Source organism: Xiphophorus couchianus, chromosome 21, assembly GCF_001444195.1.
Source record: "Xiphophorus couchianus chromosome 21, X_couchianus-1.0, whole genome shotgun sequence".
NCBI lineage: Eukaryota > Metazoa > Chordata > Actinopteri > Cyprinodontiformes > Poeciliidae > Xiphophorus > Xiphophorus couchianus.
This window is the reverse complement of record NC_040248.1, coordinates 11,245,472-11,259,506: the sequence shown is the minus strand read 5'-3', so window position 1 is coordinate 11,259,506 and position 14,035 is coordinate 11,245,472. Positions and strand designations below refer to the sequence as shown.

The following is a 14,035-nucleotide window of genomic DNA, read 5'->3' as shown; positions in this document are numbered from 1 at the left end:
TAAAGATAAAATTAAATATACTTCTAGAATCATATTTAAGATTGACTTGATAGATAAAAAGAGCTTTTTAGAAGATGGTCAGGGAAGCCATGATTATTAATGTTAGCATGATTCATTGTAAAACCAAACATTGGTGCTCCCCCCAAAAAAATCCATCCATATATTGGGTTTTACATTTATGTCTTGATTAAAGAAGATGATTCTGTGTGCCTCTGTATGCACTGAACATGATTTGCTGGGGGGGCAGTGGCGTGGCCAGCAGCTTTGCAGGAGGGGTCATGGCCATCCCTGACCTCCCATTGGAGGTGCCATTGAAAACGAATCTCGTTTCTTTCTTTATATTGTCATATTGTGGCAGACCACCAGAGGGCTTGATTTAAAATATGTTTATGGCGCTTGCCATCTCCGTTGTTATCAACTGGAGTGGAGTGTACGAGTGTTGTTATTCTGTGTTATTCTGTTATACTCTCCCACAATTTTGTATATCATTAGTTGGATAGCATAGCATATTGACACATCTGCTCCAGTTGCTAAATGGTAGACAAGAGGTCATGCAGAAGATTGTGAGGGGAACTGTGATTATCAGCTTTAGCATTAGCTTTATAGTTATAATTAGCTCAGAAGAATCAAATAGTGTCCCTTTTTTCATATTGCATATCATCTTATAGTGTTCTGCAGCTGGTATTCCAGCTGCAATATAGCAAACAAAGGGGCCCTGCAGACTGAGGGTAGTGGGGGAGTAGATATTATTAGCATAATAATTAGCATTATGGGTGGTAACCCTTAAATCATCGTGTATTTTGCAGCTACTACACCAAATCCAACATTTTTAGACAAAAGGCCAGTGCACTGCTAATGCTATATTTCTGTAAAATTAAATGTAATTTTTTCCTCCATTAGTAAGGTGAGCTGAGAGGGAGTCATTAATATGATGAACTGGTGTCTTTTACATCATCTATGTATCTAAAGGTTTCACTAATATGTTATTCATCCAAGAGAAGTGCTGTGTTGTTACTTTTGTAGTATATAATAAGCAATAAAACATGAAATTGATTTGATATTTTCCAGGTACTAGGCTACTTGTATTAACTGTGTTCCACCGTGATGAAAATAGCACCTTCAGATTCAGTCCTGTTCACACACCAGTTGGAGAAGAGGGCACAGCAGATGGGCCCGTTGCTCATCACAATGTCCACTTGTTCTAAAGGGGAAAGCGGGGGCCTCGGACAGCATGTCTTAAGTTGTGTAATCGGCTCTTAGTGTCACAAATAAAAATCACGCGCTTGCTTTTTTTTCTCAGGTTGTTTTTTTATTTCTTTGCCATCTTGTTTAAACTGAGACATTTTCTGGCACCACTTAATGTAAAAAAAAAAAAAAAGCATTTCATAGACCAATGTGGTGTCATGAGAAAATAAATCACTTCTTACAAAGTGTTGCTGCTTTAACAGCATCTGGCTCCCAGTGTGTCACAGAATCGTCTTTGTGAATTGACAGCTGTTCTGATTTTTTTTTTTCCTCTCCCAAAAAAATCAAGTAGTTCTCCTGTGTTTTAACAAAGCAGCCTCATTTCATTCTCTCCCACTTTACAACTCAACCATCTCTTCATATTACAGGTCAGCGCTGCGGTGCTTAATTATGTGCCGGCTGCTTGGGGGCCTCTAATAACCTGTCATTGAGGGGAATTTGAATGTCACACCATTTTGTTGGGCCCTAATGGCAGCAGGCAGATCCACTGATGAGCCGTTTTGGGACAATTACAGAGGATATTCAAATCACAGGTCCTGGGTGTGCGGCGAAGAAACGGTCGCGCGCACAGTCTTGATAGAGGCTCAGTCCGAACCAAGTACATGCATGAACACGTGCACGTCCACACTTGTTGTATCTTGACCCTGCAATCCACGTCCTTTGACACACATAGACGCTATCTCTCCACCCCCACCCCTCATTGCTGCAGCTCAAACTGTTTCACTGTAGCCTGAAAGCTTTTATTATCCATCTAATCCAGCGATGTCATCAAGCCGGGAAGATATGCATATCATGAATTATTTTGACACTGGGACCTTTTAATTTTCACCAGCAATATTTCATCCCACCAATCAGCGCCTGGAGTGGTTGTCGCCAGGCGGACATAGTGGTGTCAGAGGACGAGACCCCCCCTCACCCTCCCTTCTCCTTTCCATCACTGCCACAGACAGGATCCAAATCTTCCAGGGGACTGTAATGAGTTAGGGCCACAATTGCATGAGGGCGTGTGCGAGTGTGTGTGCATCTCATCAAGGCCCCATGCAAACTGCAGGAGGCAATGCACAATATGAGGAATGACATGTTATGATAAAGACTCAAATACTTTGACATAATTTTAAAAAGGAAGACAGCCAAACTCAAAAGCTACTGGCTCAAGTTGCACTTCAATATTTCAAAGTCAACCTATATCAAGTCGTTGGTAACTAAATATGCTGAGTTACAAGTCAGTGCCAGACTCTACAGATGTTCGCCTCCGCACGGTTTTGTTATCCAGTTTTCGACTTTGAAGCTGAATTGCGTAAACTGAACTCTGTGAAGTTCAAAATGGCCACAGAGTTAATATCACAGCTTCAATCTGTGTTGCTTGAAATCGAGTACAAAAGTTATGGTGATGAGTTTGATTTTGGCCGCTGTAGGTGCTTCTTCAAAAATTATTGTTGGAATAAAAAGGTTCCTCTGAAAAAAACAGAGAACTGGTTCATATTTGTATTTTCAGCAGGTTAGATCATCGCCACAATGATTTTTCTTGTCTCTTTTAAAAAAGTCGACATCATCATCAGCAGCAGATTATTCAAAATGCTGCTGCCAGAATCCTGACCAACACCAGTTCTTACATAATTTCAATAGCTTCATGTTTGTTGAAGGATCAACTTTTAAATTCTTCTATTAACCTATGAAGCACCAAAGGTTTTGGGGACAAAATATGTTTCATGAGTTTTAATTTTGGATTTAATTTACTGCATTGCTTGAAGATTCAAGTCAGGCCACAATATTCTAATTTATTGCACTCCATTTGTATTTAATGTTAAGGTTAAGGCTATCTAGCTGTAAACTCAGAGGCATGGCATTCCCTCACCGCTGCCTGCAGTGTGAATGTGCGGAGTGCTCTGTGTAACTCACCCAGCTCCCAGTAGAGCGGGTATTATGTGAGCAAATTGGATGCTCAAACAGTCAGTCCGTGACCTTCCCTCATCCTGGATGTTGACCCCCGTATAAAGAGAGACATTACATCTCGTTACACAACAACACGGCCCCGGCGCCTTGCCGCAGATAAAGAAAAATGTCTCAATTAAATCTTCACCGGGGCCCCTCCGTCGAAGAGTTATCACCGCTCTGGCAGGGCTGATCGCTTACACTCACACATCCTCAAAAGTTATTTGACATAAATTGCAGGAGTCACATCATTTCCTGCCACAGTCTGAGCGGGATTTACGGCTGATCCCATTGACTGGGAGCTGAACCCTCAATAAAACTCCTCAGGAGACTCACCTTATCTCCTCTGCATCAGGGCCCCATCTTCCCGGAGTGCAGATTAAACATGCAAATACACGCAGGTGGGAGGGTGATACCGAAAACACGTTTATGCACATGGAGCTTTCTGCATGCAAGTGGCCTGATATGAGGTGGAGGCATGAGGCTGATTGAGTTTTATCAGCAGGAGGAAGAGTGAAAAGGAGGCTCTGCATCGCTGCTTATCGGAGAGTCGGAGAGGAGGGAAATTATATGAAGGTTTTATTTGAAAATAAGAGGCGAGGGCTGCATGTGCCTTGTGTGAACATCGCTAGAAATCTTTGAGAGAATGAAGGACTGAAACAATCAAAGTACTGAGGAGAACATTAACCACTGAAGCATTGTGATTGAGAACAAAGTCAGAAAATAGCTACAACTTGGCAATTCTTTTTAATGGAGTTTCAACCCAACATGTTAAAAATCTATAGCCAAGCATCGTCAGTTTGGTCTGGATGGCTCACTTTCTCCTCTGCCATCTTTCTGTCTCTCTCTAGTGGTGGAGTGCAGGAAATAAATTTCAGAAGAGTGTTTGAGTACACTGGTTCATTTATGCTTCATGCTAATAAATACCTTCAGGATTCTGAAGGTATCGCTGGCACTGCTGTGTGTAAAGTCTTCTAATACATTCATCTTTTATTGCATATACTGAACAGTCACATTTGTTTTGAATGTAAAAAGTGGCCAAATTCTTAAGTTTTGGTTGAACTTCCTAATTAAGCCTAAAGTTTTAGAAAAAAACACCCTTCTGGAAGTCCAGAGGGGTCAGAATTGAAACTAAACAAACATCCAGATGATGCAGAAACTGAGTAAAGGCCTTCGCCACAGCTTGGCACAGGATTTCATTGGAGCCTCAGCATCAGCAGCATCAGTGGCTCGAGGGCTTCCAGCTGGACTTGGCGCCTACCTCTGCCTGCTTACCAGCACCTCGGCTGTGTGGTGTGTGTGTGTGTGTGTTGGGTGTAGGGGGAGTGGTAGGCAGGCCACAGGATTGCCCCAAGGCACCGCGATTATGCACCAGCAAAGAAAACAGGATTTTCTTTCCTCCCTCTCTCTGCGTGGGGAACGCTCGCCACCCTCTGCAGTCTGATTTGAGACGTAGAGGACGACTGGGTGGCAGCGATGTGAGGTCAAAGTATGCCAAGCAAACAAAACAAATGATCAACAGAGACAACAGAAATTAAAAGCCGGCACCGTTTCTCTTATTTCAATGTTTATCATCGTTCGCATTAACAGTGTACAGGAATCTACAGCTTTTAAAATCTGCACAGGTTATATTACATCTGCCAAGTTTGTACACAAGAGGTTACATTTTCGAGGATTTTGTCAGAGGCTCTTTCTCGATATTACCTCCGAGGCAAATGACAAACAAACAAACAAAAAAAGAAATCTGAACAAGTTTCAAGTATTTTCTTTGCAAAATGAGCTGAAATACTAAAAACAAACATGCAACAAAGATTAACTGCAATGCGGGCAAATAAAGAAGAGAGTAATACTGCTGACATATGCACGTCCCGCTGACGTTAGTCTGCAAGGTGTTGTTGACCTATGATGACATTAAACAGAAAAAAAATTATTGCTTTTCAAAACATGGCCACCACCAGTTTTGCTTTTCTCTGCCGTTTTCTCAGTTTGAACCCAACCAAACGTGACGTCTCCGTACCATGAAAGACGGAAAGTGGCCCGGTCAGCACTGGATGTAATAACTGTTAATGACACAAGTCAGAATAATTAAACCTGAGGTGAAATTCAGGAGATTAAAAAGAGACACCAGCTGCTACGAGCGCTTGTCGTAATTTGTGACCTATAATAAAAGCCAGAATTATTCAAAGTAAAAGTAAAATACCAAAAAAAAAAAAAAAAGTTCCTTCACGTCAGGGAATGAGGCACCATTTATAAAATATCCATCTTCTCCACAGCGTTTGTGTGAGTCCTTCGAATGTGAGAGTTTGCTCCAACATGATCGCTGCTTTAAGGACACTGCTGGCTGGCTAAGCTGTCATGACAATACTGCGGAAAAATGGCCGAGGAATTCTAGGAAACACGGGGAAATATTTACCAAGCAGGCGGCTCCATCATGCAGAGCTGTGGTGTTACTGACAGATCACAGCCCAGGTTGATTTGAAGGGCGAGGCTGAGAGCAGAGGTAGCATCATCAATGAAGGACCGCTAACAGAGGAGCTCACCTTAGAGAGGTTACCTGCATAAGGTTACCTTGGATGGATTTAAATTTTCTAAAGCATTCAAACACATTAAAAGGGTGTAATGAGCGCCATCTCAATACTTGAAAAATCATCCAAAAGTTTAATTATTTCAGTCATTCAATTTTAAAAGTGAAATACATTGTATAGTGTCTGGATTCGTCACACCTCATTTTGATGATTACGGCTATAGATATACAGTACAGACCAAAGGTTTGGACACACCTTCTCATTGAATTCAATTAGAAAGTGCGTCCAAACTTTTGGTCTGTACTGTACATATATATCTATATATATATATCTATATATAGATATAGATATATATATAGATATATATATATAGATATATATATAGATATATCTATATATATATATATATATATATATATATATATATATATATATAGATATATCTATATATATATCTATATATATATATATATATTTAGATATATCTATATATATATCTATAATATATATATATATATATATATATATATATATATATTTAGATATATATATATAGATATATACATTTATTTTTTCTGTGGGATGTTGATTTTTGTGAAAAAAATCCTGTAAAGCACAAAGTTTCTAACCCTTCTTCTACAGAGAGCATGTTAATGGAAAGTTGAGAGGAAGGAAGACGTTGCAGGGACAACCACAGTCTGGAGGGGATTGTGAAGTAAAGCCCATTCCTTAGATTTGAATATTTACATGGTCTGAACTGAAGTGGAGTCAAAACTTTACACAGAGACGTATCCAGGACTTGAGCTACGACTGACTGTCAGTGAAGTCATGTGCTGGTGTTGGTCCTCTGTGTTTCATGAAGTCCAAAGTCAGCACAGACCTCTACCAGAAATATTACAGCAGTTCATGCTTCCACTGCTATGTTGTGTAACGTTAATTTAATTTTAAAGCAGAGCTTTCATGCTGTAATTCACACAAGAACGAGCCGTGACCAAACTGAGAGGCTGACATTTCCATTTTAAAAGCATTTTTAAAAATTAGTCTATTGTAATATTATATTTTTCCACAAAACTGAATTTTGTGTTTTCATTACTTGTAAGCCAGAGTCATCAAAGCTAACAGAAATAAACTTCTGAAATAGAGCCATGTGAAGTGAAGCTTCACTTTTTAAACTGAATTACTTCATTAAATTAACTCACAGATGACATTTGGATGTATCTGGATGCCCTGCAACAATCAGCCAAAACACTCATAAGCTGTGATTTAAAAATCACAATTCAGTCCAACGCACGGGAGCTGGCGGCTGAATGAGCAGCAGTTTCTGCTGGTGTCTACTTTTTTCTGTGAACTAACAGCGTTTGCTCAGAGCTCTCAAATCATTTGAGTAAAGTATCAATAAATAATTACAACTAACTCTCAAAAACCGCACAAATTATTTGTGGACGTAGGCAACGGGCGAGATTGGCACGTAGCATGCTGAAAAGAACAAACAAAACGTAACTGAAAATGTAACAAATTTAAAGGATAAAGAATCTAATGAGAAAATATTGGAATAGATGGAAGGAAATGAAGAGCTGAACTCATGCACAGAAAGAAATGAAACAGAACCTCCCATTTATCTACTAGTTCAACATAGCATTACTCATTTCCAGGAAGCTATTTGGTTCTGCTGGATATAGAGTCCTTTGGCTATGTCCTCTAGATATCTGCAGTTAGTTTATAGTTGTGAGCAAACAGCCTTGTTGTGGGATTTGTAGCCTAATATTTGCACATGTTAAAGTTATTGCATGTTCCAACTGGCAGTCCAGCACATGTGCTGTTGAGAGGGGAACCTAAAACTAGTGACACAGGGTGAAAACCGACACTATGCTGAGTGAGACGCGGGAAGCTGTCACCAGTAGAACGAACGTGTCAGGAAGTTGGCGGCCGTGCTGAGCCAGCCCAGGCCATCTGTGACCGACCCCACCCGGGTGACGGCCTTGTCCTGCTCCTGCGATGGACTCTCGTCCTCAGGTAGGTAGTCTGGGATGTCTGTGTTCTCCTCCACCAGCACCGACGCGTCCTCCTGGAATGGTAACATCAGCTGCAGCAAAGACAGAGAGCGAAACGCACAGAGAGTGATTTGTTTACAATAATTAATGCAATTTATCTAAAAATAATAAAGTAAACAGTTGATAGCTTAATAGGGTCACAGTGAAGCCAAGAATCCTCAACTGTATTTACCATACATGACTGAGGTTTGACTGACCCCTGCTGGCCACATGATGCATTGTTACAAATGTTCCCTCTGTGTGTGTTTAAACTGCAGGAACCAGCGCCAAATCAGTTTACCAGAACATTATGTTATCACTTACAATTTTAATATCATTGTGAACAATATGAATACCATAAAGGACTAATTGTAATACAGTTTGTTCCCTATTATACTGGATGGATAGAGTCTAACTGCAGTAGATAAGGAATTAATCAATAATCAATCATCCTACATTACATTAAATTAATCAATTAATCAGGTGAAAAGTTAAAATGAGCTAATAATTTCCATTCTGATGATCAATATTTTTTTGAAGTACAATTTTGTTTACAAAAACATCGATTGATTTTATTCATGGTTTCGGTAATGTGTAGTTTTTATTTCCTTTATATTGATTGCTTTTGGCTGTTGTGTTTTAGTTTGGGTATTTAAAATATCTTCCAGTTCTGCTGTTAAATGTTCTGTACAAAATTAAATTTATTAGCCTTAGGGGGGGAGAACTTGCATTGTTATGCCATTATCAATATATTTCTTGAAAATGGTTTCAAAGCAACACTACTGGCTAACTCAATAATTTCTGGGACAATTTATCACCCAGAAACATTTGTTAGATGCCCACCAGTGACACTAAGTCAAAAGCGAGGTGGAAGCCCATAAGTGATAATATTTTCCAGTAATAAAGCCATCTCATGATTTTCATGAAGCAAAAAATATCATGGTGGAGATCTACCCCAGAAAACAGCCCTGCATATTGATATAATAGTATTTATTCTTATGTATTTCGACTGATTAAGCTAGAACATTTTCTACTCAGGGAATCATTTTCCCAAAACCCATTTTTAACCCTGACCCACAGTTTTGTTCCTTTCCGCTGTGAAGTGTAAAATCAAGATGTTTATGTAAACAGAAAACTTCTCATCTTGATGCTGCACACAACAGAAACCTCCTGAACGCAATTAAAAACTGTTTTTGCAGTTCGTGGAAATACGATTCCTGTGGTGGAAAAGAAACTCAAGTGTGAAGGTTTTATTGTTGAGAGTGTGCAAAACATTTCCTAATGGATGAATGTTCGCAGAATTGTTTCTACCCAAAGTCTAATATTTTCTACAGTCGAGATATTCTGTTTAAATAATACCTTTTTTTGTTGGCAAACAAATTTTAAACTGTGTCACTGATGTTAAATATCACAGAGCTGGCTGTGCCTCACACTCAGAAACCCTCACTTGGGAGTGCCGATAATCCCAGTTAATTTAAAATTAATTGTTTACTTTAGAGCGACTTCCCTTTGTTTTTAAACTGCAATCGCTATAAAACAAATGAAACCATCCCAGATTAATTTTGTATTTGTCTAATTTCACTGTTATGTCTCATCCTAAACTCTGATGTGATCACTGATCACTGAGTGTGAAGCAGCAATCCTTCCACTCTCCACTGTTTTGTGGTACAAATGCACACAACCACTGCAAAAAAAAAAACTACAAAACATAACGACACATTCAGATTTAATCTAATTCCCATAAAACACAACAAGCTCACAGTCTGAGGAAGAGATGTGACAAATCATGTCAGCATGAATAAGTTTGAATCAACACCAGTAAACTACATCGCCGGTCCACAGATACACACCACATCTAACACACTCACCTATCATCTGACTTCCTCTGTGGGGGGGTAACTTTATGTAAAGCAGTTTTAGTAAACAGTGCAACTTCCCAGCTGTCCTTACCTCTCCGCCGTCCTCTGTCTTCACCACCTGCTGAGCCTTCATTACTTTGGTGGAGTTAATTGCTGTTCCCAATGCCTGAGAAGACATTCAACGTCATAAAATGAATCTATCCAATGATATTATGCAGAGAATCAGTTTTTTTCCCCCCACATAAATCAAGGGTAAACTTGAGTTGTTATCCATTTCAAAGAGAATACCTCAGCTTTAAGGTCAGAACGGATACGGACAACGCATCGCTTCACGGCCATCTGGAAGGTGAAACTGATGACTCCTCGTATCTTTAGCAAAGCCTCCTCACACAGGCTCCTTCGAGTCTGACGAGAGAAAGGACGCAGATAAAGAGAAGAGTTCACATCCCGAAGGCATACAAAACAATAATTGTGTTTGCATGAGCTGTTAAATGTGGAAACAGCTTTCAAATGCTGCACAAACATTGAGCATGTAGTTTTGAGCCTCTGCAGAGTTGTGTGTTAGTGCAGCCCACTGGAGGCCGTCTGTCTGCGGTAATGTAATCTGGCTCAATGCAAGCTTTCTGCTGAGCAACACTCAGGTTCAATCTCAGCATCCTGCTGTTCAATGGCTGACATTTACAACCTGTGCCCTTAACCTTCTTATAAGCCGCGGAGACGCACCTAAGATGATGTGGCATATCTGTGATTATGACAGCAGCAAACATGTTGATCTGAAGGGGATATTTGCACATCAACCGACACTGGGGGTGTGTGTCAATGTGACAGGGGCAGGGTAAAGTCCTGACGCGTCGTGTGAACACTTACAGAGTTGTCCAGTCCGTCGATGTGCAAAACTACAGTTTTGGCCCTTTTGTTGTTGGAGCCGAGGAAGAAGTGGGCTTTACGGCGGCAGGACGCAGCGGCTGCCTCGGCCTGCTCAGCCTCTTCTTTACCAGCTGACTGCAGAATCTCGTATATCTCAGACGCCAGCAGTTTGGTCTCCCCGGGTGATGTGCTCCTTCAAGGTCAGAGAGAACAAAAGAAAAACAATTAGAAATGCAGTGGTGTGAAAATGAAGTGAAATGATCGGTGTCAATCAACTGAATGAAGGTGTGGATCTATAAATATCAGTCAGGCTAAAATTTTTGTTTTTTTTTACAAAAATAAAGTCATAATAATAGAGAAATACAGTCACAGTAACCTGAGGACAAAGTCTTAATATCACCAGAATAAAGTTGTAATATTAGGAAAATGAATTTTATGAGATCTCCAACATGAAAAATAAGAAATTAATTATCCTCTTCAAAATGTTTTTTCTGCTTACATTATGACTATTCACTTGTAATGAAACAAACGTTCTTGTTGCCAAGTTCCAACTCTCCATCACGCAACTCACAGAAGGGATGATTGAAATTAAAGCCACATTTTGAAAATAATTCCTGTCGTTTGTAATTTAATTTTTAGAAAATAAAGTGAGAAAGAAAACAGACTACACTTCCATTTAACAACAAACGACTGGCCATCATTTGTATTGTTTTATTTTTATTGGTTTGTTTAGGATTTAAATTAAAAAATAATTAAATTCATCTCCACATCTGTTAAGAGTGAGAAACATGTATGCTGACTGTGTGCGCAAGCAGCGTTTTACATTACTGTCACTCTACAGTAATTCAGCTTTAATAACACTCTGCCTGAGATGACAAGTAAAAACCAACATTGTGTCCAGAAATATTGCAGAAACTGTCCAAGCAAAAGAAAAAACCCCCCTAAGGTTTATAAAACAAAGTGCACCATAAGCGTGCATTTCTGACATGCTGCAGACAGAGACTTACTTCTGCATGACATTCTGCAAGCTCAGCATCATGCCCAGCTCGCCCTTCAGCTTCTCCCTGTTGGCCCGACATTCTGCCAGGTAGCGCACAGCCTGCAAGGGAGAGGGCAGCTTTTATCTGTCTGCTGTTAAACGTTACAGAGAAGCATTTTAAAAGAGGCACCCATGGTCAGCTGCACATACATTACCAAAACTCTGACTTTGTGTTCGCAATTAATAGGTTTCTTACATCAAACCACCTAAATGCGTAGCAGCAGTAACATGTGGTGCCGCACAAAAGTGTTTCAGTGAATTAAAATATGAGGATGAGACAAAGCCTGGGCTGTATTTGCATCACAAAAAACGAGGCTGTTTTTTGTGCCAGAAATAACCTTACAGCTGCAATTAAAATCTGCTTCAATGCAGTAAAGGGGGGAAGGAACAAAAAAAAAAACCACACAAATTTAAACCACTCATTCAGCAATTGAATGAATACTCTTTATCAATACCAGAGAGAAATTCACATATTTCAGAAATCGCTAGAAAACATAGTTAGGACACATTTTGTGTAACACCATTTATGTTGCTATTTTATTCATATAAATCTGAACAATCTCCATCTTTGCATAATGGTAAAAAAAAAAACTTTACAGGTTTAAGGTAATGCTTACCAACAGTGCAGAGTAGACAACCTGTGGGTTAGGATGGTCGAAAAAAAGGATGAGCCCCGGCAGGCAACCCTGGTCCTCAACTATGGCTCTTCGATTCAGGGGGTCCGCAGCGAGATCTCTCAGCTGGTTTACCACAGTCAGTGCATCCACCTCCGCACTCATGGTGCCTCCGGCTTTGATGGCACGTGCATCAAACCAACCTGTTCTCTTTACTGGAAAAAGAAAAATGGGATAAAATTTGGAATTGACTTCCTGAAATTACGGTGAATGAAAAATCATATTTTTCTTGTGCCAATTATCATGCTATGAATTGTCAAATCTGAAGTCTTAAAAACAGTCAGATGACTTTAGCAAAGTTAAAAAGGCCTATTATATGCAAAAATGTAATATTAGAAACCCCATAGTAGAAGTTTTTTTATAATTTTTTTAAAAATTATATAATTTTACGACAAAATTCAGCTCGGGTGTATCAATTTTCCACTAATTATTCAGATATTTCTACAACTTAGTTGGATTAAAACGGTGGTAACTTGAACATGACTTGGAATGCAACAAACTTGTCTTTATTAAGGTCACAGTGATTATTAGAGCACAAACCAAACACTGAACTTAAAGGAATTATCTGTGAACCTTTAAGTGCCACTTACAAAAAAGCATAAAACAGATGAAGGACTAGAACTAAGGATAACAAAAGCATGAGGTTTCAATTATTTGTAAAAAGTTTGGAATCATTTCTACATCTGGATAAAGAGTAAGAGGACTGAAACCAAATACATGTCACTTATAGAAATATACCAAAGAAGAATTTAGATTGTGAATGAAATAAATAAGAATATATTGCATAAAAATAAACCTGTATGTAATTTATATTATTAAATATACACAAACACCAAGCTAATAAAGGTCATAATTCTTGCTTTATTCTACATGACATGCAACATACTATAATAATTCAATATTAGCTATACATGTTGTGTTATACTTTCGTATTAAATTCAATTACACATTGAATTAGAGTTAACAACCACCTAAAATATGTCAATATACTTAGCTTGTTGCTTAAAACCTACAGACAGGTGTCTGATAGGATTTCTGTGAGCCCTAATCGTTGTGATATTACACCAGCTGAGAGGACATAGATTGATTTTATTGACACACACTAAAAAAAAACCGCAGCTGTCATATGCAACAAGATATATTTTTGTATGTGGTTGGAAGAATATTTCAAAAATAAAACCGTCCACGACAGCACATTAAGGCTTACGTATTAAAGGATTTGTAACAATGAAAGTAAATGCTCGTTTTTTTTTGTCCCCAGGCTCACCTTAAATCACGCCCTGTTGTACACAGCCGATTCAGCAGCGGCTAGGCTAAGCTAACTATCCGTACTCCAAAGCTAGCTTTATGTCAGTTGGTCATGAAAGTCCCAAGCCAAATCCGGATCAACTCAGCCACTACGAATACAAAATTGACACCTGAACCGATAGCTATGTTACGAAACTAAATAAAGTAAATAGTAACAAAAACAATTTCACCACCCCTTGGCCTGTGTCCCCTTTCTTCCCCTGCGCTTCTTTTGCTAGCAGCTGTGCACAGTGTTTGGGTTTTGAAGCACACCGACAGGGTGCAGCTGTTTTGTTATCAAGGACATTCCAGTGCCACCGACGGGACGTCAGTATTAAGTGTCATTTTTCAACCGGGATGTGCGGGAATATAAAACAAACGTTGAAAACTTCCCTGAAATCTGATTGGACGGGGAAACCTGATCGCCTCTACAGCGTAGACGTACATGCCGTACGATACGTCATAGCGTTAGCCATATTGTGAGTGGCATTTTTACTTTAGGAAAACGTTTTGCTAATATTTTATGTGAGTGATTTTTATATTTAGTCGCTTCTATATATAAAATAAAGCTGGAGAT

The 14,035-nt window shown here is 39.2% G+C and overlaps 1 protein-coding gene across 2 annotated transcripts; it reads right to left on the bottom strand.

Moving 5' to 3' along the window:
• Nucleotides 1-6,758: 6,758 nt before the first annotated feature.
• armc1 (armadillo repeat containing 1) lies at nt 6,759-13,763 on the bottom strand. 2 transcript variants are annotated; one of them, XM_028005609.1, is made up of 7 exons: nt 13,653-13,763; nt 12,115-12,326; nt 11,466-11,557; nt 10,459-10,651; nt 9,880-9,996; nt 9,683-9,757; nt 6,759-7,785 (listed from the first exon to the last, which is right to left on the bottom strand). In XM_028005609.1, the coding sequence occupies exons 2-7, from the start codon at nt 12,274-12,276 to the stop codon at nt 7,594-7,596; spliced, it is 831 nt and encodes a 276-aa protein (XP_027861410.1). In that variant the 5' UTR covers nt 12,277-12,326; nt 13,653-13,763; the 3' UTR covers nt 6,759-7,593. The 2 variants fall into 2 exon arrangements, with proteins under 2 accessions (XP_027861410.1, XP_027861409.1); XM_028005608.1 differs by having other exon boundaries at nt 13,439-13,733.
• Nucleotides 13,764-14,035: the final 272 nt, after the last annotated feature.

Coding starts and splice junctions, on each gene's coding strand:
- armc1 (XM_028005609.1), bottom strand. CDS start 12,276: ATGAGTGCGGAGGTGGATGCACTGACTGTGGTAAACCAGCTGAGAGAT. Junction 10,652..11,465: donor TTGCAGAATGTCATGCAGAA/GTAAGTCTCTGT, acceptor CTGACCTTGAAG/GAGCACATCACCCGGGGAGA. Junction 9,997..10,458: donor TCGACGGACTGGACAACTCT/GTAAGTGTTCAC, acceptor TTCTCTCGTCAG/ACTCGAAGGAGCCTGTGTGA.